This window comes from Hyla sarda, chromosome 7, assembly GCF_029499605.1.
Source record: "Hyla sarda isolate aHylSar1 chromosome 7, aHylSar1.hap1, whole genome shotgun sequence".
Classification (NCBI taxonomy): Eukaryota; Metazoa; Chordata; class Amphibia; order Anura; family Hylidae; genus Hyla; species Hyla sarda.
Window position 1 is genome coordinate 166,593,867 of NC_079195.1, and position 24,464 is coordinate 166,618,330.

General features: G+C 41.4%; 1 protein-coding gene across 1 annotated transcript in view; it reads right to left on the reverse strand.

Annotated features, from left to right (window-relative positions):
* The window catches only part of LOC130282037 (peroxisomal N(1)-acetyl-spermine/spermidine oxidase-like), a 68,215-nt gene extending 46,627 nt beyond the window's left edge, over positions 1–21,588 (reverse strand). The window contains exons 1-5 of the mRNA XM_056529870.1: positions 21,096–21,588; positions 14,035–14,518; positions 7,235–7,428; positions 6,195–6,450; positions 3,114–3,226 (exon numbers count right to left, since the gene is read on the reverse strand). Of these exons, the coding sequence (XP_056385845.1) occupies positions 3,114–3,226; positions 6,195–6,450; positions 7,235–7,428; positions 14,035–14,518; positions 21,096–21,351 (1,303 nt within the window). The 5' untranslated portion in view covers positions 21,352–21,588. The remainder of the gene's footprint in view (positions 1–3,113; positions 3,227–6,194; positions 6,451–7,234; positions 7,429–14,034; positions 14,519–21,095) is intronic.
* Positions 21,589–24,464: the final 2,876 nt, after the last annotated feature.

A 24,464-nucleotide genomic window follows, 5' to 3' on the forward strand; every position in this document is an offset into this window, starting at 1 on the left:
AGATCTTGAAATTATAAAAACTGAAAATAATAAAGTCATTACACGTACTCACTTTAAACAGGTAGATGTTAACAGTTTTTTGAGTTTTGCTCATTATCCAAATTGGTTAAGAAGTGTGCCATACGGGCAATATGTCCGCATCAGGAAAAACTGCACCACAGATGCAGATTTTAAAATACAATCCATGATACTACAGGGATGTTTTTTTGATAGGGGATACCCCAAAAAAATATTGCACACAGCGTATAATAAAGTAAAAATTATGAAACAAACAGATTTTTTAACAAACAAAGTGAAAACCAAAAATGTAAGTTCAGATGAGGAAAATAGATTTAAATATAATTTAAATTTTAACAACAGTGCAAATGAGATAAAATTTTTTTTTTTTGAAATTGGCCTATTATTTTGGCTGATCCCATACTCAGGGAGATGGTTCCAAATTCCCCAAATATCACATTTCGACGTGCCAAAAATTTGAAATATATTTTGGCACCAAGCAGACTCAAAAACATCAATTCTGTGGTAGATACACAAATAACAACAGTAAAAGGATGCGCCCCCTGTAATAAAAGTCGCTGTCTATGCTGTGGTATGATCCAGGGCATCAGAATTGACAATTTTATTTAGTCTCAAACTAAAAAAACTTTTTTTTTATAAAAGATTCTGTTGATTGTGGCACACAATTTGCGATATACCTCTTGACCTGTAGTTGTGGTCTGCAATATGTGGGTCGCACCGTACAGACGGTGCGATCCCGCATCTGCAAACATAGATCGAATATCAAAAATTTATTTTTATTACATAGTGTCTCAAGACATTTTTCAATTATTCACAAGGGGGACATGAGGTCTTTACATTTAATTATATTAGAACATATTCCTGAAGATTGCCCTGGTAGATTCCAGCGCTTAATTAACAGGGAATCCTTTTGAATTCATAAACTTGTTACATTGGTCCCTCAATGATTAAATGAGACGATTGAAAATGTAAGGGGAATATTATTCTGATGCCCTTCTCTTCTTCTCTCTTTTTCTGTTCATGCTGATTTCTTTATTACACCATATTATTATTATTATTTTTATATTGCATATTTTTCATTTTAATTTACATTTTAATTTTATTATAAATTTTTATGATTATTTTTATTCTCATTTTTAATTTAATTTAATATTTATTTTTCATTGTAATTTCATTTTGATTTTCATCTCTATTTTTATTTTATTTTTATATTATTATATAAATTTTGCTTGTAATCATATGTGTACATGGATGCGCGATTATGTGTGCATCTTGCCTTCTCAACACGTACACTTAATTTAGTGTTCCTATACATTCCTCATTCATTTATCAAAAAACATTTTTTTGAGATAGAATACATTAATAAATGAGTTCACAATAAAATACCTATATTTAGATATATTTATGTATCTATATATTTTTTGATATATATTTATTTTATATATTATTTTGCACATCTGCGCATCCATAGAATTTATTGTCTGTGCAGTGGAAATATCATATTCATCCTATTTGTACTTTTTATATATTATATATTAGTTCTCTGTAAATCCTATATTTTTAATGTGTATGTAATGATGTTACCCACTCTGAATGGGTTAATTTTTTAAAATGATGTATTGTTACCTGATAGGGTTAATACTATTTTGTATATAAACTCCCTCCTTATCCTGTTTGTCATGCCTGATGAAGCCACGTAAGCGTGGTGAAACGCGTTGCATTTGAATAAAAAATCTTTCACTCACCAGACGTGTCCGATCTTGGTCAGCGCCATTATCCCCCACCGCCCCTCGGAAGTCCTCACCTCCTGAATATTGCCCAGGTAGGGGAGGCTGCAGACCAGATGAACTCGCTCATCCACGCAGACCATTGTTGTGTGTGAGCTCACAAAACCTCCTTCGGTAAGGGTTTTATACCACTTTAAATTGGACCCTACAGTAGCGGTATTACGCTATGGAGCGCTCTTCTCTTTTGTTTTCACTACTTATTTAGCATTTACAATAAAGAGAAGTAGAAACGAAGCACTCACCACAGTGGCATCGTCAATTTGTATTCTCACATTCATGGTATGTGTAACAAGCCAGAGTAGGTAAAGTTGGTGCTGGGAAGAGAGATGACAATGAGGCGAGGGAGTGTTTACAGGAGTGTTTAGCCTCTGTGAACACTCTTTCGCCTCATCGTCATCTTGCTCTCCTGCACAAACTTTCCCTACTCTGGCTTGTAACACATGTAAGAGGATACATATTAAAGATGCTGCTGTTGTGACATTTTCTTTGTTGTAAATGTCGAATGTTCTGTCCTTGTTCACATGTGAATCACCACCTAAATGCTATATTAAGGGAGGTTTTTTTGATACCAAACACGTCTGAATATCTACTGTGAGTGAAACAGGTTATGCGGTTATAGTGAATTCCTATGTGGTTTCATCTTAACTTAGCACCAAGTTGAGGGGAGCAACAAAAGAGACTAAATGACAGGGGGTATTGACTGCACTATTACGGTGGTTAAATGGGCACTGATGATACGTGTCAGCTGAGCAGCACAGCTGGTACTAGCCATAATGTATGAGGAAGGCTCAGCTCCTGAGCTCGTGTAATAGTTCCATCCCGACATTATGACACAGATGTGACTCAAATGCCGTAAAGGGGTTAAAGGTGTTTACAGGAGTTTTGTCATCTGGACCACCCCTTTTATATGGTCTACATAGGGATTTTGTACATATGAGACCCCAGTCTATGAGCAAGATGCAGATTGGGCAACCGGTTTAGAGACATACAACCCAAGTTGTTAACATTAGTTTTTTTTCATGATTTGCAGTTGAAATTAAATAGAAAAATACATAAAAAACACAAGGTTTGATGATGGTCTCATTACAATATTCATTTTTTCTTCTTTACAGTTGTACTTCTTTCCTACTATTACATTGTGCATGTAGTGTACTGTCTAGCTGAACTATTTTTACCTTACACTGAACATCTTTGTTATGCATAAGCTTTACATTGTATTACTTTTACTTATAAAAGCCTAATAAAAAAATTTGTAAAAAAAAGCAAGAAAAACACATTGCAATAAAAAGAGTATAAATAGTCATTTACCTGTGAATGTCCTGAAGTAATCAGTCATTGAAGAGAAAATTTCTTCATCTGTTAATGTTTCCATAAATTCAGACTCTTCTCCAGCAATGAAACCGCACAGAACATGCCCCATCCTGGAAAAACCAATCATATCATACTGTTATGAATTCTGTCCATATACTCCATATATATTCTGTCCAAAAAACAGAAAAGCTCAATTACCTTTCCCTTTTTCCCCCAGCTATACACAATTTTTTGTGGCCAAGACATGTAAAAAAAAAAAAAAAAAAATTATATATATATATATATATATATATATATATATATATACAGTACAGACCAAAAGTTTGGACACACCTTCTCATTCAGAGTTTTCTTTATTTTCATGACTCTGATAATTGTAGATTCACACTGAAGGCATCAAAACTATGAATTAACACGTGGAATTATAGACATAACAAAAAAGTGTGAAACAACTGAAAATATGTCATATTCTAGGTTCTAGCCACCTTTTGCTTTGATTACTGCTTTACACACTTTTGGCATTCTCTTGATGAGCTTCAAGAGGTAGTCACCTGAAATGGTCTTCCAACAGTCTTGAAGGAGTTCCCAGAGATGCTTAGCACTTGTTGGCCCTTTTTGCCTTCACTCTGCGGTCCAGCTCACCCCAAACCATCTCGATTGGGTTCAGGTCCGGTGACTGTGGAGGCCAGGTCATCTGGCGCAGCACCCTGTCACTCACCTTCTTGGTCAAATAGCCCTTACACAGCCTGGAGGTGTGTTTGGGGTCATTGTCCTGTTGAAAAATAAATGATGGTCCAACTAAACGCAAACCGGATGGAATAGCATGCCGCTGCAAGATGCTGTGGTAGCCATGCTGGTTCAGTATGCCTTCAATTTTGAATAAATCCCCAACAGTGTAATCAGCAAAGCACCCCCACACCATCACACCTCCTCCTCCACACCAGCACACCTGTGAAGTGAAAACCATTTCAGGTGACTACCTCTTGAATCTCAACAAGAGAATGCCAAGAGTGTGCAAAGCAGTAATCAAAGCAAAAGGTGGCTACTTTGAAGAACCTAGAATATGACATATTTTCAGTTGTTTCCCACTTTTTTGTTATGTATATAATTCCACGTGTTAATTCATAGTTTTGATGCCTTCAGTGTGAATCTAAAATTTTCATAGTCATGAAAATAAAGAAAACTCTGAATGAGAAGGTGTGTCCAAACTTTTGGTCTGTACTGTATATATACCTATTAAATATTTAAAGGGGTACTGCAGCCGAAATTAACTTATCCCCTATCCACAGGTCAGCTAGTTATCACCTATCCTGTGGATAGGGACCCCATCTCGCTTGAGCAGCGTGTGTGTGTCGTCTACTGATAGACAGCACACGCTCCATTAAATTTTATGGGAGCATCGATGAGTGTTGGACTCTGGTCTCTTCATAGAAGTCAATGGAGAGTGTGCCGTCTACAGCACATGCTCCTCACTCAGAACCAGGGCCGTTCCTGAGGTCCGTGATCAGCTACTTATCCCCTATCCTGTGGATTTCAGCTGCAGTACCCCTTTAAATTTCTTGGTAGTATGCGTGACCCTGCATGCATGCCTCAACGCCCTTCCACCCTTCTATACAGTTAAATGACTCACAATTTGACATCTTTTCTGACAGCTAGTATCCACTTTCCTTTTCTGCTCCATCTAGCTCAAACCGCCATGACGACTTCTTTCAGCGAAAACGTAATCTCAGCATTGGTAGGATATCTTAGATTCTGCATTTTTCCAGTGCACTTCTCACCTCTACACATTCTCCCCATCTATAGGCCCCCAAACTGCACAGTAAAAGTGGGTAGAATAGTAGGTCCCCCATTAAGTAGGTATATCTCCCCAGTAGGCAGGTAGGTATGTCCCACAACAGTTAATTATCTTATTGGGTAGTCCCTCCATAGGCAGGTATATAGGCAGGTAGGTAAATACATCCTTAAGTAGGCAGATCAACCCCCCTCCAGTTGATAATTATTAGGTAGGTAGGTAGACAAGTAAATAGCTAGTTAGGTAGGTAAGTAGATATGTAGCTATGTAGGTAGCTATGTAGGTAAGTAAGCAGGTAGCCAAGTAACTAGGTTGATAAGTAGTTAGATAGCTATGTAGGTATATAAGTAGGTAGGTAGGTTGATGGTGAGTAGTTATGTAAATAAGTAGGAAGGTAGCTAGCTAGCTAAGTAGGTAAGAAGGTAGGTAGCCAAGTAGCTAGATAAGTAGCTATTTAGATAGCTAGGTAGTTAAATAAGTAGGTAGGTAGGTAAGCAGCTAGGTACATTAGTAGGTATGTAAATATGTGGGTAAGTAGGTAGCTAGCTATGTTGGTTAGGTAGCCATGTAGGTTAGGCAACCAGGAAGGTAGCTATGTAGGTTAGGTTGTCAGATAGGTTAAGTAGCCAGCCGCACACCAACAACCCCCCTCCCTAAGATCCCGGGATGAAGAGGGGAAAAAAAAAGAAAAAGGGAATCCCCCTTACCCCCAAAACTTATGGGAAATTGAAAAGAAAACTTTTGCTATACAACTTTTGAGGGATTTCATTTTTAAGCAGTGCTTTTTTTTAATAGTAAATAATTACAAGCTTTCTTCATTCTGTAGGTCAATGTGATTGAAACAATACCAAATTTATATAGTTTTTTGAATATTGTACTACTTAAAACAATAAAAAGTTAAAACTTGTTTTTAACAAAATCAGTAAAAACTTTTTTTTAACAACAGTTGTAGGCACCCTGGTTAGAAAACACTGGTCTTTTCAATGGGATGCAGCTCATTTGTGTTTAATGGGTGGGGTGGCTGATCTGTGTGAGGGAGGAAAGTGACCTCACACTTACAAACAAGGAACTATGGGATTTTTAGTTTGAGAGAAAATGCTCCAACAGGAAATAGCCAGTTCACCAAAAGATAGCCACAGAATTATGGAAATCTCGAAACATAGCCATTTAGCCCCCAAAACAAGCACAGCCTCTTTCCTAAGCATGTCCATTAATGTCTTGCAGGTACGAACTAAAATAATCTTATGGTGGATAACCCCTTTAACAGGTTAAAGTTTCTCACTTACTGTGCAGGTGGTTCCAGGACCACAAATCCAGAAATTTTTTTCATCCAGTTTTGCTTTAGGTTTTTCTTTGGCTCTGTAAGAGGAGAATCACCTTCCCACACTGGTTGGATTAGAGAAGTGTTTAGGTCCCAAAAGGGTTTTTCAAATTCCACCAAAATTTTATTCATGGTTCCAAATCCTAAATTCTTAATAGCCTGCATCTTGTTTGGTGGAACAGGAGGGATAAGTAAATCCACAGATCGCTTTTTCAGGAATCCTGAAACCAAATTAAAACATTTTAAAGTCACATGGAACAAGTGACAAGTTAACTCATATGGGTTCAGATTCTAAAACTCTATGAAAAATGTAGTATTGAATGACACACATTCAACCTAGGTGATACCTTAAGAGGTTTTGTCCGAGTAAATATTTGATATGTAAAAGTAGTCGGGGGGGGGGGGGGGGGGAAGAGACACAATGGAGGGTATTTATCAAAGGATTTAGACTGGTTTTTCCCATCTTAATTTGTCGCAAAGAAAGTCGCAGTCTACATATGTGCGACTTTTGTGCTACTTGTGCTTTAGAGGATTTTTAGACATGATGCCTGCTAGTCTATTTTAGATGGACAAGTCGCATCGGCTGAAAGTACACTGAAATGTTAGACCATGCTGGGGCAGGTTTAAATACCGTCTAAAGCATAGATCCCGAAGTCAGTGCTCAGAATTTATCAAGAGCTGTGCTCCTTTTGATAAATTAGGCTCACAATAGACCGGCCTAACGCTCTGTAATTTGGTCTATATTGATGCGGGACATAGACAGCTTTGATAAATCTCCCCCAATAAATACTAAAACACATACTTGCCTACCAACACTATTCCACTGGTTCAGTTCCAGTAATACCTCCCCCATGGAAACTCTTCGCAGCAGAGATGGCACCTGTAGCAGGTCAGTATGTCAGTTTTTATTTTGTTCTCCCACCACTTTCACATATGAACTATTTAGTCAAACAAACTCTTTCCATACCAATATAGCAGGTTAAAGTACGATGTGTATTTATTTACCTAGGGGAACAGTGACAATGACATGATCAGCCAAAAAGCTATCACCATCTTCACACTGCACCTTCACAGGATACACTTGAGAGTTGTCACCATGAAAAGATCCATTCCAGTGAATGCCCTTCACTGCTTTGTTTAATAACACAGTGCCATCTGGAAGGGGTGCCTTAATGCGGTTCACCAGGCTTTCAAAACCTCTAAAAAGGAGACAAACATAAATACTCTTTAGGAAGAAAAATAGAGAGAGGATTTAAAGGGGAATTCCAGGAAAAAATGTATATATATATATATATATATATATATATATATATATATATATAATCAACTGGCTCCAGAAAGTTAAACAGATTTGTAAATTACTTCTATTAAAAAATCTTAATCCTTCCAATAATTATCAGCTGCTGAAGTTAAGTTGTTCTTTTCTGTCTGGCAACAGTGCTCTCTGCTGACATCTCTGCTTATCTTGGGAACTGCACAGAGTAGAATAGGTTTGCTATGGGGATTTGGATTTTAGACAGAAAAGAACAACTCAACTTCAGCAGCTAAAAAGTACTTAAAGGATTAAGATTTTTTAATAGATGTAATTTACAAATCTGTTTAACTTTCTGGAGCCAGTTGATATATAAAAAAAAAGTTTTTTCCTGGATAACCCCTTTAAATGCAAAACTTAAAAAGGACCTTTGGCCTCTTTTGCCGCCATATCTGTCTTAGTAAATGCTTGTATTCCCCAAGAGATAATTTTTCTGGAGCAGTTTTTCTTATAGCTCTGTGTTTTGCTGTTCCAGTTATTCTTACTAAAAATGTATGCCTAAATAACCAAGAGGGTGCTCCCGGGTGCAATACTGTAGTGCTCAAGCAGTTTATGAAGAAAACTGATAGGAGTGTACTAGAGATGAGCGGATTTTTGAAAAATTTGATTCAGCTGATTCGCTGAATTTTCCCCAAAAATAAATTTCCTTCTGAATTTATTCATGGCAAATCGCTATTAAAAACAACTATTTCTGGGCTACAGAAAGCCTTAATAGGGAGTGCGCTTTGTTAGTGAAATAATAATGTTATTCAGTATGACCTGCAGATTACAGGCATCGCTATTAGAATCACTGCCGCAGAGCGTCTGGATGTGGCAGCAGGGAGACCATATGGCGTCAACATTGAAGAGATTAAAGAGATTTCTTAATGTAATTTTTATTAGTAGGTCATCCATCAAACTTTGAAAAAGCCTTGTACATTTATAATCGGCACAAATTCTGACTTCACCCATTAGGCTGGAACTCCACTGAGTTTTTTTTTTGCAAAAACGCCGTAAAAAACGCCGATTTTCCTGCACGCCGTTTTTTCAGTGATAAAACGCCGCGTCCAGATGTTAGCTGCAAGTCAATAGTAAACTGCAAAATGCCAGATTCACTTGGCGTTTTTCAGTTTGGCATTTTTTTTTTATCCTTTTGGCGTTTTTCAGCAATTTCGGGCTCAGAGGCTGCATTTTCAAAATGCCCCACAAAACCTAGTTTGGCGTCTTTTGCCCTGAAACGTGGCGTTTTTATTCTTTTTTGGACTTTAGTGATCCAAAAAAGTGATGGGGATACCTTTTTTAAAAAAATTCGTAGGGTACCTTTAAAAAAAAAAATTATAAAAAAGATACAGTAGTGATGGAAAAAATTGTTCCTAACGAAATTTATCTTTTTTATTACAAAATGTTTATTAATTTATAAACAGGGATCAATTTATGTGTGCGGGCCGGGCAATAAAAATGTAGCTGACAATAATAAAAATGTAGTGTGTTTTTCACTTTATTTTTTTTACATTTTTTAGGTAGTACTACTACTCCCAGCATGGAACACACTGTTCCATGATGGGAGTAGTAGTACCTGTACTAAATGAAAGATCGCCCATTGTGATCCTCCTGTATAATGTATAGATGCTGCGGCCGCTCTCCTATGGTCGCCTGCACTGACGTATATATACACATATTCACATTTCCCGCAGAGAGCTGTGATTGGCCAGATGGCTCCAGCCAATCACAGCTCTCTGTGAGAAATCGGAATGTGTATATATACGGCATGCAGGGGACCATAGGAGAGCGCCGGCCGCATCCATACATTATACCGGAGGATCACAGCGGGTGTCAGTAGTGATACCCGCTGTGATCTTTCCTACTACTACTCTCAACATGGAGCACACTCTGCTCTATGCTGGGAGCTGTAGTACCTGCATTAATAGAAAGATTGCAGCGGGTGTCAGAAGTTACACTCGCTGCGATCTGTCTATTAATGCAGGTACTACAGCTCCAAGCATGGAGCAGAGTGTGCTCCATGTTGGGAGTAGTAGTACCTGCAGTTAAGGACACATCACAGCGGGTTTCACTACTGACACCCGCTGCGATCGTCCTGTCTATAGCAGAGATGGAGCGGCTGTATACATCGCTCACATTCCTGCTCTGCACTGTACTCCGGGCCGGCCACGCATTCATTCATATTTTCCTCAGAGCTGTGATTGGCTGCAACCATCCGGCCAATCACAGCTCTGGGTGATGTGAATAGAGCAGATGGGAGTGCTGTATAGAGCCGCTCCACTTCTCTGCTATATAATGGACAATCGCATCGGTTTTCAGACTGACACCCGGGCGATATGTCTATAGTACAGGTACTACTACTCCCAGCATGGAACAGTGTGTTTCATGCTGGGAGTAGTAGTACTACATATAAAATAAAAAAATAAAAAGTTAAACACACACACACACACACTTTATAAAAAAAATTATGAAAATGTTGTTATAAAAAATAAACATTTAGTTAAATTAATTTTTACATCCCTACTGCATCCTTTTTTTTTTTGGTACCCAACTATTTTGTAAAAAAAAACGCCAAAAGGGGCCAAAAACGGCAAATTACACACAAAGGTAAAAACACAAGAAAAAATGCCAGAAAAAACGCAGGGAAAAACTGTGGCAGTATTTCTGGCTTTTTTCTGGTGTTTTTATGCCACAAAAATCGCAGGGCAAAAATGTCAGTGGAGTCCTAGCCCTAGAACAGGGATAATAGGTGTCGACCAAGTAGGGTTTGTTACTCCGATTAATAAACCTTGTGTCCCCAAGCGATCAATTTCTGCATCTATTTTTGCACATAAAGCAAATGGAACAGATCATGGTTTCATGCATATTGGTGTTACTTTTGGATCTAGTTTGAAAGATATTGGTGGTTCTGTGAATTTTCCTAGACCTTCCTCAAGATCAACAGAAAAGTCATAATTGATATCCTGCAGATAGTCCACTTTTACATATGTATTCCTGTAACAGAATACCTAGAAGTTCAAACCAATCTACTCCTAGTGAACTTGCATGATGATCTTTAGTGATAATGAGTCGCAGCTAGCCTCTGTCTTTTCTATAGTACACCTTGACATAAAATGCAACTTTTATTTCCACTTCCTGTTTATTCTAAGATCTCACAGTACTTTAGGAGGAATATTTGTGGGCCATAATGTATAAAAAGTTTCCTCAGAAATTAAGGAATATTAAAATCCAGAATCCACCTCCATTTTGCATTTTACTCTATTCAGTGTTACTTTAGCATGCTTCTTATGTCCCCTTTTTTGAGGTTCTATAATATTGACAAATTCTGAGGTACATTCACTGTCATCTAGATTAGGTACATCACTAGATATATGAACCTTATTGTTACGCCGAGCGCTCTGGGTCCCCACTCCTCCCCGGAGCACTCACAGCGTTCTCTTGTTCGCAGCGCCCCGGTCAGACCCGCTGACCGGGTGCGCTGCGATAATGTTCCCAGCCGGGATGCGATTCGCGATGCGGGACGCGTCCGCTCGCGGTGCGCATCCCGACCCGCTTACCAGACTCGCTCCCTAGGGCGCGCGCGCGCCGGGTCTTTGCGATTTAAAGGCCCGGTGCGCCACTGATTGGCGCATGGGTTTTAATTAGTGTCTTCACCTGCGCACTTCCCTATATTACCTCACTTCCCCTGCACTTCCTTGCCGGATCTTGTTGCCATTGTGCCAGTGAAAGCGTTCCTTGTGTGTTCCTAGCCTGTGTTCCAGACCTCCTTGCCGTTGCCCCTGACTATGATCCTTGCTGCCTGCCCTGACCTTCTGCTACGTCCGACCCTGCTCTTGTCTAATCCCTTGTACCGCGCATATCTCAGCAGTCAGAGAGGTTGAGCCGTTGCCGGTGGATACGACCTGGTTGCTACCGCCGCTGCAAGTCCATCCCGCTTTGCGGCGGGCTCTGGTGAAAACTGTAGCAACTTAGAACCGGTCCACCGACACGGTCCACACCAATCCCTCTCTGACACAGAGGATCCACCTCCAGCCTGCCGAATCCTGACACTTATGGGCTGAATTGTGTAATGAATTCTATTTTTACGTGTTTGTGTCTTGTTAGAGGTTCTCCCGCCGACACAATTCTCTGTAGGTGGCCCTGACGTTTACATTGGTGGCAGATGGCATTTTTTTAATGGCATTGATCCCGCCTGTGATTTCCACCAAAGATGAAGCGATGACCCTTTTGTAGAGTTGATGTAGCACTGTGCTCTCTTTTATGCAGCAGATTTACCTCTGGGTTATGTACTTTACCAGAAGACGTCTGTATATCTCTTGAATTATAAAATGCCGCCTTATAGGCCAATGCCCCCTCTTGTGCTGTAGTGAAGGTTAGGTTGGTTACGGCTAGTAATTTCCTCTGAAGGGCCTCATCTCACACACCACACAAGTCTGTCTCTTAAAAGTGACTATAAACTGTTGGTAAACGTGCAGTTTTTTGAGAATTTGTGCAGTTCAGTGATGTAAGCTGCGATTCTTTCATCGGGAAGCTGATTCCTTTTGTTGAAATGGAAACTCCTATCAGTTTTTGATTGGGTAAGAGCAAATTGATTCTTTAACACTGTAATAATCTCCTCATAAGAATAGTCACTGGGTTTATTAGGAGACATCAGAGAGCGGCGAGATCAGATGTCTTGGGGCCTATGACACTCAGCAGCACATCAATCCTCTGTATAAATTGTATAAGAGAATAATCCAATTAGCTTTAAATATGAAAAATTTACCGATCCCCCTGGGGTTTTAAAAATGGACAATGTGAGGGGACATATGTATAATAAAAGTGTTCATTGGGGGGGGGGGGGCATAGAGCGCTATATATCTAGCCCCCGCCAGCGCATTAATAAAAATATGACCCCTGCCAGCCCATTTATAAGTATATATCTGTGACCCCACCAGCGCGTTTATAAGTATATATCTATACCCCCCGCCAGCGCATACTGTGACCCCGCCAGCGCATATAAGTATATATCTAGCCCCTGCCAGCGCATACTGTGACCCCGCCAGCGCATATAAGTATATATCTATAACCCCCGCCAGCGCATACTGTGACCCCGCCAGCGCATTTGTCCTAATTTTCTATTGCAGCGCAGCTATAAGTGACAACCATAACTATCAGAACGTATTCAGCAGCGCCCCGCCAGATGATCCTGACAGATAGACTATTCATTCATAGCGCCGGCAGCTGTATATGTATGTATGTATATAGATGTGCTGGGGGGGCAGACATATAGCGTTATCTGCCCCCCACAGCGCTTCTATATACATATGCAGCTGCCGCGATATGAATGAATTGTATACCTGTCAGGATCATCGGCCGGGCGGCTGCTGGATGCGCTGCTGACATATATACTTGTCATATATAGCACATTTGTACAGCGTTGTATATGACAAGTATATATGTCAGGAGCGCATCCAGCAGCCACTCGGCCGATGATCCTGAGAGGTATACAATTCATTCATATCGCGGCAGCTGCATATGTATATAGAAGCGCTGTGGGGGGCAGATAACACTATATGTCTGCCCCCCCAGCACATCTATATACATACATATACAGCTGCCGGAGCTATGAATGAATAGTCTGTCAGGATCATCTGGCGGGGCGCTGCTGAATACGTTCTGATAGGTATGGTTGTCACTTATAGCTGCAATAGAAAATTAGGACAAATGCGCTGGCGGGGTCACTGTATGCGCTGGCAGGGGCTAGATATATACTTATATGCGCTGGCGGGGTCACAGTACACCTCACAAGGTGATCGCAGGGTTGCGGACCATGCCGCCCGCTCCCCTGCTTAATAACTTCTGATCGCATCGGGTTTCAGTAGTGAGACCCGGTGCGATCAATCCCACAGCCCCTGTACTACAACCCCCATCATGGAACAGACTCTGTTCAATGATGGGAGTTGTAGTACAAACACTAATGTAGCCTCCCCAGCTGTCGGCAGACTCCCGCTGCTAGGGATTTACTGCTCCCATCATGGAAACAAGTCTGTTCCATGATGGGAGTAGTAGTAGTCCTGGCTGTGGGAGTCTGTAGGCAGAGGTGTAAAAACGTCCAGTACATGACGGATGTTTTGTAGCATCCCTTAATTCACCCATTAGTAAACGTCTGTTAATAATACATAATAACATACGTTTATTAACGGGTGAACTTCATAGTGTGAAAGCAGCCTTAGTGAGTGTATTACAGCACAGTCAATCACAGATGAACTTATAAATTATCCTGTGACATTGATAAAAGGTACAGAATGTGAGAAACTTCAGCCCATGATTGAAACATTATAGGACCGAAGAATTTATTGGCAGAGCGATAGTGTGACCTAACCTGAAAGCGCAGGAAGTGCTAGAAATAAAAATGCATGTGAAAACACCAACATACAGCAGTCATGCATATAAATATGTTGTTGATTTATTGAAAAGTACAAAGTGCAAAATGCACCATAAAATTGTGTTTTCATCTTTTTACCATACTTACTTAGGAAAGGTGCAGTCCAGCCCTGGAAGTATTGTGTATTCCCCATAAGGACAGAGTGCTACATAGTCCATACTATGGGCTGCTGATGCACAGCATTCCATATTGAGCATTGCTCTCAAGTAAGCCATATTTTTTTCTGCAAGTTCTTTGTCCCACTCCTGTGAACTGTTTAAAGCCTTTTGTTGGATGAAATTTCCCACGCTATCTTTAGGATCGCAGACGCCACTGGTGAAATTCTGGGCTTCCTCCCTCCAGGTGTTATACAACTCTGTAATATTTTTTAGCTCTTCTGGATTAATTATTTTTCCAGAACTACTGTAGATAACTAGGGTGGAGGGAGGATAATTGTGAAAGTACATTTTCTGGTTCTCCTCAAGCAAGGCATCTGGGCCTAAAAGACCAAACTGAGATGCCAGTTGGAAGATCGGGTTGCCCAGAGATGGTCCATGAATCCATTGTGCACCAATCTCAACCAGGCCTTTTGCTAAAAGAAAAAAAACACCATTAAGGGCGGGTTTACACATTTATTACAGTCAACAAGGCATTGGAAAAATAAACTGATATTTTTAAATTGTGCATATAAAAAAAAGAAAGTAAAAAAAAAACAGCAACAACAGAATTTAACCAGAAGGGAACAAAAGGTAACACATAAAACATCAAAACCAATAAAGTAAGTAGACATTCCTTGGAAAAAAAAAACATACTCACATTCCTTTTCTACATCAGTGCTCTTTAAAAGGGGTATTCCAGGACAAATTTTTTTTTATATATCAACTGGCTCCGGAAAGTTAAACAGATTTGTAAATGACTTCTATGAAAAAATCTTAATCCTTCCAATAGTTATTAGCTTCTGAAATTGAGTTGTTGTTTTCTGTCTAACTGCTCTCTGATGACTCACGTCCTGGGAGCTGTGCAGTTCCTATGGGGATATTCTCCCATCATGCACAGCTCCCGGGACGTGACATCATCATTGAGCAGTTAGACAGAAAACTTCAGAAGCTAATAACTATTGGAAGGATTAAGATTTTTTAATAGTAATTTACAAATCTGTTTAACTTTCCGGAGCCAGTTGATATATATAAACAAAGGTTTTGCCTGGAATACCCCTTTAACTTCATAACTGCCTCCCACCTATTTCCCCAGTGGATTCCACCTACATCAGTCCCTTCCCTCACCCATGTATTGCTCACATGCATTGCTCACCATCATAAATGACCCTAAATTATCTTATTCCCTGGTACAGCACAGAAGTCGCTACGTCAAGTCACTTAACCATCTCTTTATTCTTCTACTTTTCTGCTGGGGATATCGCTCCTAACCCTGGCCCACCTTTCATTAATATTTCTACAGCTATATCTGCCTCTAACAGAACCTCTGCTAACTTGGTTAAGATTTTGATGCCTCCCTTTTCCTGTCCCTCTTGTTCCCATTAAAGGGGTTTTCCACTACCCTGCCTTCCGGAGCTCCGCTCGCAGCATCCGGAAGTTTATTACTCTGAACGCTGTGTGTGGGCTTCCGTGTTCAAGGCCATCCCCTCGTGACGTCACGCCCACCCCCTCAACGAAAGTCTATGGGAAGGGGGCGAGACCGCTGTCACGCCCCCTTCCCATAGACTTCCATTGAGTGGACGTCACGAGGGGGTGGGCATGGTGTCACAAGGGGGCGGGGGCATGACGTCATGAGGGGGCGGCCTCGAACACGGAAGCCCGCACACAGCATTCGGAATAATAAACTTCCGAACACTGCGAGCGGAGCTCCGGAAGGCAGGGCAGTGGAGAACCCCTTTAAGTCCTAAACTCTCGATCTGTGTACAACAAACTCAACCAGATTCATGACTTATTTATCAAATGATTCTTTTAACCTGCTGGCTCTTACAGAAACATGGCTACAACCTTCCAACACTGCTTCCCCCGCTGCTCTAACTTACGGTGACCTTCACTGTAACGCTGCTGTTTGGCAACCACCAATGTACCATGTGCCCTGGGTCTTACCAGTGCTGTGCAAAATTCTAAGTGCCATGTTCCTGCTGTATTGCCTGGTATGATGTGTGACTTGCTGATCTGTCCACTAGGGGTCACGTACGAGCACTGGCTTTGTCATATAAGGCTGGTGTGTGCTCCCTAGTGGTTCCCCTTCCAATTGTTGGAAGGCAATCCCTATTTAAAGAGGCCACACCTGATGTTCTGGGCCTCAGCAATTTTGTTTGTTTGCTTATCCTGGAGTGTACCTGCACTGCTATGGTTTCTGTAACCTGCCTGTTCTGATACCTGTCTTCTGACACCCTGCCTGTTATTGGATTTGCGTTTTGCCTTGGACTCTGTATGCACTTTGTAAATAAACAACATTATCAGCATTGCGGGTGGGGCATTATATTCAATTTTCCCATGTCCCCATATCTGATACCAGGCATGGTGGGGGAGTCAGGGTGCTTCTCTCCCCACAATGCATTTTTCAGGATCCCAGCGGTCGGACCCCCCGCGATCAAACACTTATCCCTTATCCTGTGGATAGGTGATAAGTGTATTTAGGCTGCAGATGTCCTTTAAACTGCTGACAGACCTAAATATCCACAGCGTAGGTTAGTGCAGGACAGAGAAAACAACACCATAGTTGTTGAGAGGCAAATTTTTTCTCCAGAGTTTTCTGTAATAGGAGCATTCCCGACACTACCTTTTACCAATGATTGCCAACCCTAGCTGACTTCTCTGATTGGACGTTAGAGCTGTCAATCATTGGTGAGAGGTGGGGAAGGGGACACTCCCAATATAGAGAATTTGGGGAAACAGCCCTCCTCTCCAACTGTCTAGTAGCTGCGACCAGAATATTAAAATAGTAATAGAAAGGAAAAAATTCCAGCTTATATTTCCCTTGTTTGAGGTCCATACCCTCAGACTCTTCCACCGATTTTCTCTCAAAGTTATGGTCATCTATCGACCTCCTGGTTCAACACAAATGTTTTTTGATCATTTTGCTACCTGGCTCCCTCACTTTCTTTCCTTGGAAACCCCTACACTCATCATGTGTGATTTTAATACTCCATTGATACCAAAATATCCTCATCTGCCTCTAAGCTTCTATCTTTAACCTCATCCTTTGGCCTTTCACAGCTTACTGACTTTCCCACACACAAGGATGTGAATACGCTGGACTTGATCTTCTCTATACTTTGCTCTCTCTTAAATAATTCTCCTTTTGAGCTCTCTGACCACAACCTCCTCTCCTTCTCTATCAAAAACTCTTATCCTCTTCTGGATACTTCAACTTCATACACTTACAGAAACCTACAAGCCATAAACATCAATCAACTTATAGACACTCTACAACTGTGTTTCCCAAACACGGTCCTCAAGCACCCCCAACAGGTCATGTTTTCAGGATTTTCTTAGGCTTTCACAAGTGGTATAATTGTGGTCAGTGCATCGGGCATCACCGCAACTATATCACCTGTGAAAGCCTAAGGAAATCCAGAAAACATGACCTGTTGTGGGTGCTTGAGGACCGCGTTTGGGAAACATTGCTCTACAATCTTTACTGTCCCCAATTTCCTCCCTCTCCTGCCCCAATCTAGCAGCCGAACATTCCCATGACACCCTCAAGTCTACCCTGGACTAAAACAGCACCCCCCAAAATACTAACCCTCCTGACACAGACAGCAGCAACCCTGTCACATGCTAAGAATCTACTTTCTCCGGCGGTGCTCTAGGTGTGCTTAAAGAGGTACTCCAGTGGAAAACTTTTGTAAATTACTTCTATTAAAAATTCTTAATCCTTCCAGAGGAAATTCTTTTTCTTTTGGTATTTTTTTCTGTCATGACCACAGTGCTCTCTGCTGACATCTCTGTCCATTTTAGGAACTGTCGAGAGCAGCATATGCTATGGAGATTTTTTCCTGCTCTGGACAGTTCCTGACATGGACAGAGGTGTCAGCAGAGAGCACTGTGGTTGTGACAGAAAAGAAATACCAAAAGAAAAAGATTTTTTTATAGAAGTAATTGACAAACCTGTTTAACTTTCTGGCATCAGTTCATTTAAATAAAAAAAAAGAAAAGTTTTCCACCCGAGTACCCTTTTAACGTCTGCAGAGGAAAACTAAGACTTCATAAGACTATCTGCACTATAAATTCATGCTAAAATCCTATTACTCTTCTCTTCATCTTGCCAAACAAACATATTTCACCTCCCTCTTCTCCTCTCTAAAAACCCAAAATGACTTTTCAACACATTCAACTCTCTCCTTTGGCCAAAAGGCCAAAAGTACAATCACCAATTACTGATCTCTGGGCTGAAGACCTGGTCACATACTTAAAAAATATAATTAACTAGCTGAGTACTTGGCGTTGCAAGGTTTTTCCTTCCTAATCGTTGTTGGGGAGGAAGATCAACAAAGGAGGAGGTCTTTATATCCCATCCTCATATATTGTCATATCCCGACCTCCATGTACTTTAATAGATATAAAAGAGTAGACAGAGTCTGTGACCACTGCACAGTTATTTCCATATTTATATCTATTAAAGTACATGGAATACTTATCCATAATATGTTTTTAGGTATATCTATCAATATTTGTTTGTAACTTCGCTAGTCTTGGTGCAGTAACTCACCCTGAATAGCCTAATTAACGTGACCTTCTAAACATATGTAGGGACTGTCTATTTAAATGTCTGTTTGCCTGATATCTGTATATGCACATTTGCCTGACGAAGTGCCCGCTACGGGCAAGAAACGCGTTGCTCTTTGTGCCCAATAGATCCTTATGCAATGAACTTTGACGCCTCTTCAACCTGATTTATCGCTGTCTATGTGCCTGGAAAGATCCATGTTTGTATAATTTTTATTGCTTCTATTGTTTGGACTGGTGAGCGAGGATCGACCAGAGGATCGAGGCTGCTGACAGATCACCATTGATTAATAAGCTATATGGTGTTGTGCCCTTAGCGCAACACTACTTGGTAAGTGTGACTTTAATTGCACTTGCCCCTTATCTCACGGTATCACACTAGATGCGCGTGTGCCTTTTCTCTTTTTGTCTTTACATATATGTAACATGTGGCCAAGTATTATCGAAATATCTCCAGCTGTTTGGAAGTTATTCAGTAACATATATTTCCCATAGACTTGTATAGACTTGTATGGGACATATAAGTAACAAGTTTCATGTTAATATCTGTCAGGATCCGGACTGGTATGTGGAGAGGACACGGGTGCTACTGCTGGGGGAGTGGGGCGGGTGCTGGTGCATGATGGTGGTGCTACTGCTGGGGGAGGGTGCTGGTGGATGATGGGGGTGTTACTGTTGGGGGGTGCTGGTTGATGATAGGAGTGCTACTGCTGGGGGGGGGCGGGTGCTGGTGCATGGTGGTGGTGCTACTGATGGGGGGGGTGCTGGTGGATGATGGGGTGCAGCCTCATCATCCACCAGCAACACCTCCCCCCAGAAATAGCACCCCCATCATCCACCATGATCAGCAACACCTCCTCCCAGAAATAGCACCCCCATCATCCACCAGCAACCCCCCCCTGCTGGATGATGGTGGTGCTACTGCTGGGAGGTGCTGGTGGATGATGGGGTGCAGCGCTGAGGACCGGGTGGGGGTTGGAGGGGTGGCTGCCGTCAGCGCCGAGGACCGGCTGGGGGGGGGGGGGTTTGCTGGCAGAGTGGTGTCACCCCATCAGCCTGTTGTCACCCCCCGCACCCCGGTCACAACGCCACTAACTATGGAAGAAGGAGCTGACATTGGACAGGTGAGTGCTGGTAACACATCATGTAATGTACTGAACTGGCTTAATGTAGAGATGGTAAAAGGAAAGTTAAGTAATATAAATGTAAGCAAATCTCCAGGGCCAGATGGACTACACCCAAGAGTTCTTAGAGAGGTAAGTTCAGTAATATCTATACCCCTGTTCATGATATTTAGAGATTCACTGGTGTCTGGTATTGTGCCAAGGGACTGGCGCAAGGCGAATGTGGCGCCAATCTTCAAAAAGGGCTCTAGGTCTTCCCAAGGAAACTATAGACCGGTACATCTAACACGCTTTGTGGGTAAATTGTTTGAAGGACTTATAAGGGATTACATACAGGAATACATAGGGGGATAGTTGTATTATAAGTGATAGCCAGCATGGGTTTACTAAGGATAGAAGTTGTCAAACCAATCTACTTTGCTTTTATGAAGAGGTGAGTAGAAGCCTTGACAGAGGAATGGCTGTGGATATAGTGTTTCTGGATTTTGCTAAAGCGTTTGATACTGTCCCTCATTTTGGCTTCAAATGTCTTTCTCTCTTGTGTGTTTTTGAAATTCCCTCTCAGTATCCTGATTGTAAGGTCATGTATGGAGTGGCCTGTTTGGGTAAAATTATGTCCAACTGGGGTGCAGTAGTCATTTTCTTTATGGCGGTTGATGGAATGTCTGTGTAGATTCATCCTTTCGTTGAGTTTCCGGCTGGTTTCACCAATGTAGCATCCCATATAACACTTGGTGCATTGTATCATGTAGACCACATTTGGGGATGTGCAGGAGTATAGTCCCCTAATGTTATATGTCTTGTTATAGGACTACTGCACCCCAGTTGGCCATCAGTTTACCCAAACAGGCCACTCCATACATGACCTTACAATCAGGATACTGAGAGGGAATTTCAAAAACACACAAGAGAGAAAAACATTTGAAGACAAAATGGTACTGTTTTTTGACTCGAAAAACAGGGGACTCAATGTGGATTTGAGCTTCTTATCTCATTATCAAAATTTCTTATAACCTTTAGCTATACTGGATTCTCTTTTGCATCTCCCTTTGTCCTGCTAAATTATCAGTCTCTCCCCTGCTCCCCCCTCTTTCTCATGCTTATCTATTTAGTCTTGTTCCTATAGCAGAACAATTTATGGCCCATCTTAGTGTGAATTCTCCACATCTATTGTCTTAACCCCTGCATATTTGTAAGATGTAAACTGTGTCTTCTGCTTGTGAGCTTAGATTTGCTTTGGACTTGATAAAGGGAGGAATCCCGAAAGCTTGTCTCTACAAAATTCTGTTAGTCACACACACTGACAGGTTAGAATTACCGAAACTCTGAGTGTGGATCCGGCCTCCGGTTCTCACTGTAGCCTCTAGGATCTTCACATTTTTTAAGCCACTTTTGTGCAGCTTCTCGGCTGCTGCAATACCAGAGATCCCGGCCCCTACGATCACTACGACTGGTCCCCGAGAGCCCATGAGTGCCTGATCCTCTGAGCCCAGAGACTGGGTGTCCGGGAGGGCAGCGAGAGGCAGGAGCAGGAGGAGGAGGAGTCTGCTTCCAAGCCAGGGCTGCATTTTCATTGTGCGGCTTCTTCCTCCCAGAAAGTGGCGAGCAAAGTCCGAGGCTGAGACGTTCTCCTCTCAGTCTTGCCTGGGTTCTGGAGGGAGTGGAAGCTCCTCAGCTGCACAGCACAGAATGACGGCCAATTTCTTAAGTGTTTCCAGATGCTGATCCGTGATGGTTGTTCTGCTGCAGAAACTATAAGGAGATCTCTGAACACCCCGGTTACAAGTATTAGGCCATGTTCACTGAGAACACTCAGATGCCTTTGAGGGGCTTGCAGGAGTTAACCATCATCCCACTAGTCGAGAACTACTGCTGCTAAGGCTAAGTTCCCACTGCGGTTGTGCTCTGACCCGTTTTGGGTCTGTTCTATTATCTATGTCTATTATTTTTTGCGCAAAACGGACCCTGATAAGGTCAGAGAACAACTGACATTGCCAGGTCCAGACGGATCCTATTGACTTGAATGGTTTCCATAGGGTGTCTGGTATTTTATAGGAGTTGAGTGAAGTAAAAAATTAGTACATACACTTATTTTAGACGACTCTACTGAACGGAGGTGCTTACTCCCATGTAATAGTGCAAGCAGCTTGCAAAGGCCATAAATGGAACAAATGGACAGCACTTACTGCTCTTGATGGGGAGATTTATCAAAACTTGGACTGTAGAAAAGTGGAGCAGTTGCCCATAGCAACCAGATTTCTACTTTTAATTTTCAGAGGCCTTTTAAAAAATAAAGAACCAATCTGATTGTTTGCTATGGGGAACCAATGTCCGCATGTTTAAAAAAAAAAAAATTCCTCCAAAGTGTTTCTTTATTTAAGGTGCAGCCATTACTACATCAGACACAGACAAACAAAAATTCAGTGCAGGTTAAAAGACCCTTTAACCCCTTAAGGACAAGCGCTCTAAATGTACGGCGCTGCCGATTCCCTACCTATCTACTGGGATCATCTACCTAATGGGGGTCGGGGGGGGGGGTTCCTATCTACGTCACTACTAGGGAAAAGGGTTATCTATCTGCTGGGGGATTCCCTACCAGGGGCAAATTACCTAACTACCTTTACTCAGTCCCACTACTCTGCCCCAACATGCTTACCTACCTTTATACATGCAGGGCACAAAGGGAGGCATTATTTGGGGCACTGAATGTAGAAAAAAAAGTTGGTAAATGTGCAGAACATTTTTATTTGGCAGATTTTGCGGTGACAAGTTATGATTAGAAGTCTTCATGGCAGTCTGGAAAGGGAATAACTCCACTCCATGAAGACAAAGAGGCCCCATGGTAGTCATTAAAGGGGTTATCCAGGAAAAGTTTTTTTTTTTTATATATATCAACTGGCTCCAGAAAGTTAAACAGATTTGTAAATTACTTCTATTAAAAAATCTTAATCCTTTCAGTACTTATGAGCTGCTGAAGTTGAGTTGTTCTTTCCTGTTGTGCTCTCTGATGACACGTGTCTCGGGAACCGCCCATTTTAGAAGCAAATCCCCATAGCAAACCTCTTCTACTCTGTGCAGTTCCCGAGACTAGCAGAGATGTCAGCAGAGAGCACTGTTGACAGCCACAAAACCCCCAACTCAACTTCAGCAGCTGATAATTATTGAAAGGATTAAGATTTTTTAATAGAAGTAATTTACAAATCTGTTTAACTTTCTGGAGCCAGTTGATTTAAAAGAAAAAGGTTTTTCCTGGAATATCCCTTTAAATGTAACTACACTGTAATCTGTTATACAGTGACCTCAGCTATACAGACCATAAAGATACATAGTTACTTAATGGTCTGTAGAGCTAGGGCCATCAACATATGGTCCTATGGGGGATATTGGTCTGTGCACAGTGGTTTTTATTATGTATGAGTATGGTAGTATTATGCAGCCACTATGAGGGAGTAATGTGTATTCATGGTGTGACAGTATTATTTGTCCATTGTATAGTGGTGTTATTGGTGATACTGGTCTGTGTATGAGGATTTAATTAAGTGTCAGTATGGTAGTATTATCCCCGTCCCTATATGGTGGTCATGATGCAGGGAAATTATTTGTCCCCTGTACAGTGGTTATATTGGTCTCTGTATTATGGGGGAGATTTATCAAAACCTGTGCAGAGGAAAACATGCTCAGTTGCCCATAGCAACCAATCAGTTCGCTTCTTTCATTTTTAGGAAGGCCTGTCAAAATGAAAGAAGCGATCTGATTGGTTGCTATTGGCAACTCAGCAACTTTTGCTCTGGACAGGTTTTGATAAATCTCCCCTTATGTTTTTTTTTTTTTTAATATAATAATGGTATTAGCCACTGCAAGAGTAATATGTCATCCTGGTGTGGAGGATTTAGGTTTCTAAACCCCAACCTGTGCTAAAAATCCTATGTGCACCCCTGGTGAGCGGTGACACATACACTGTATGCACTGCTATTCTCTTACATACACAATATTCATCCTTGCCCCCACTTCAGGTGCTTTCAACCTACGCTACCTACATCAGTGGTTGGGGAGGAAAGGGGGCCGACCCAAAAGACTACAGCGAAGTTGTCACCTGTGAGTCACTTCAAATCATTGTGTATTCTCCTGACTAGTGTTGAGTGCGAATATTCAAATAGCAAATTTTTTCTGTGAATATCGTCACTTTGCGATTTCGCAAATATTTAGAATATTGCGAAATATATTCGTTATGACAAATATTCGTTTTTTTTCCCCAAAAATGATCACTCCTCCCTGCTTCCAGCTTGTGGTCCAAAGAAGGCGAATATGCAAAAATCGGCACTTCCCTTCTTTTTAGCTTGTGGGCCAATGAGAAGGATGCAATACAGCTGTGAGAGGTTAGCAACATCCCTAGCAACCAATAGGAAAGTAGTTAGTTGAAAGATATAATCGCGCATGCGTATTTTGCGAATTTCATTATGATTTTCGCATGGAAAAAAAGTGAACAAATTTGCTAAATTCACAAAAATAGGATGAATATTCGTCCATATATTCACAAAATATCGCAAATTCGAAAATGGCCTATGCCGTTCATCACTACTCCTGACTTTGTCCCATCACTGCTGTAGTACCTGAGTGTGAGGGGGTTGTTGAAGGGGAGGTCCCTGTGGTTTTTAGCTACGCCCCTGCTCTTGAATATAATTTATAC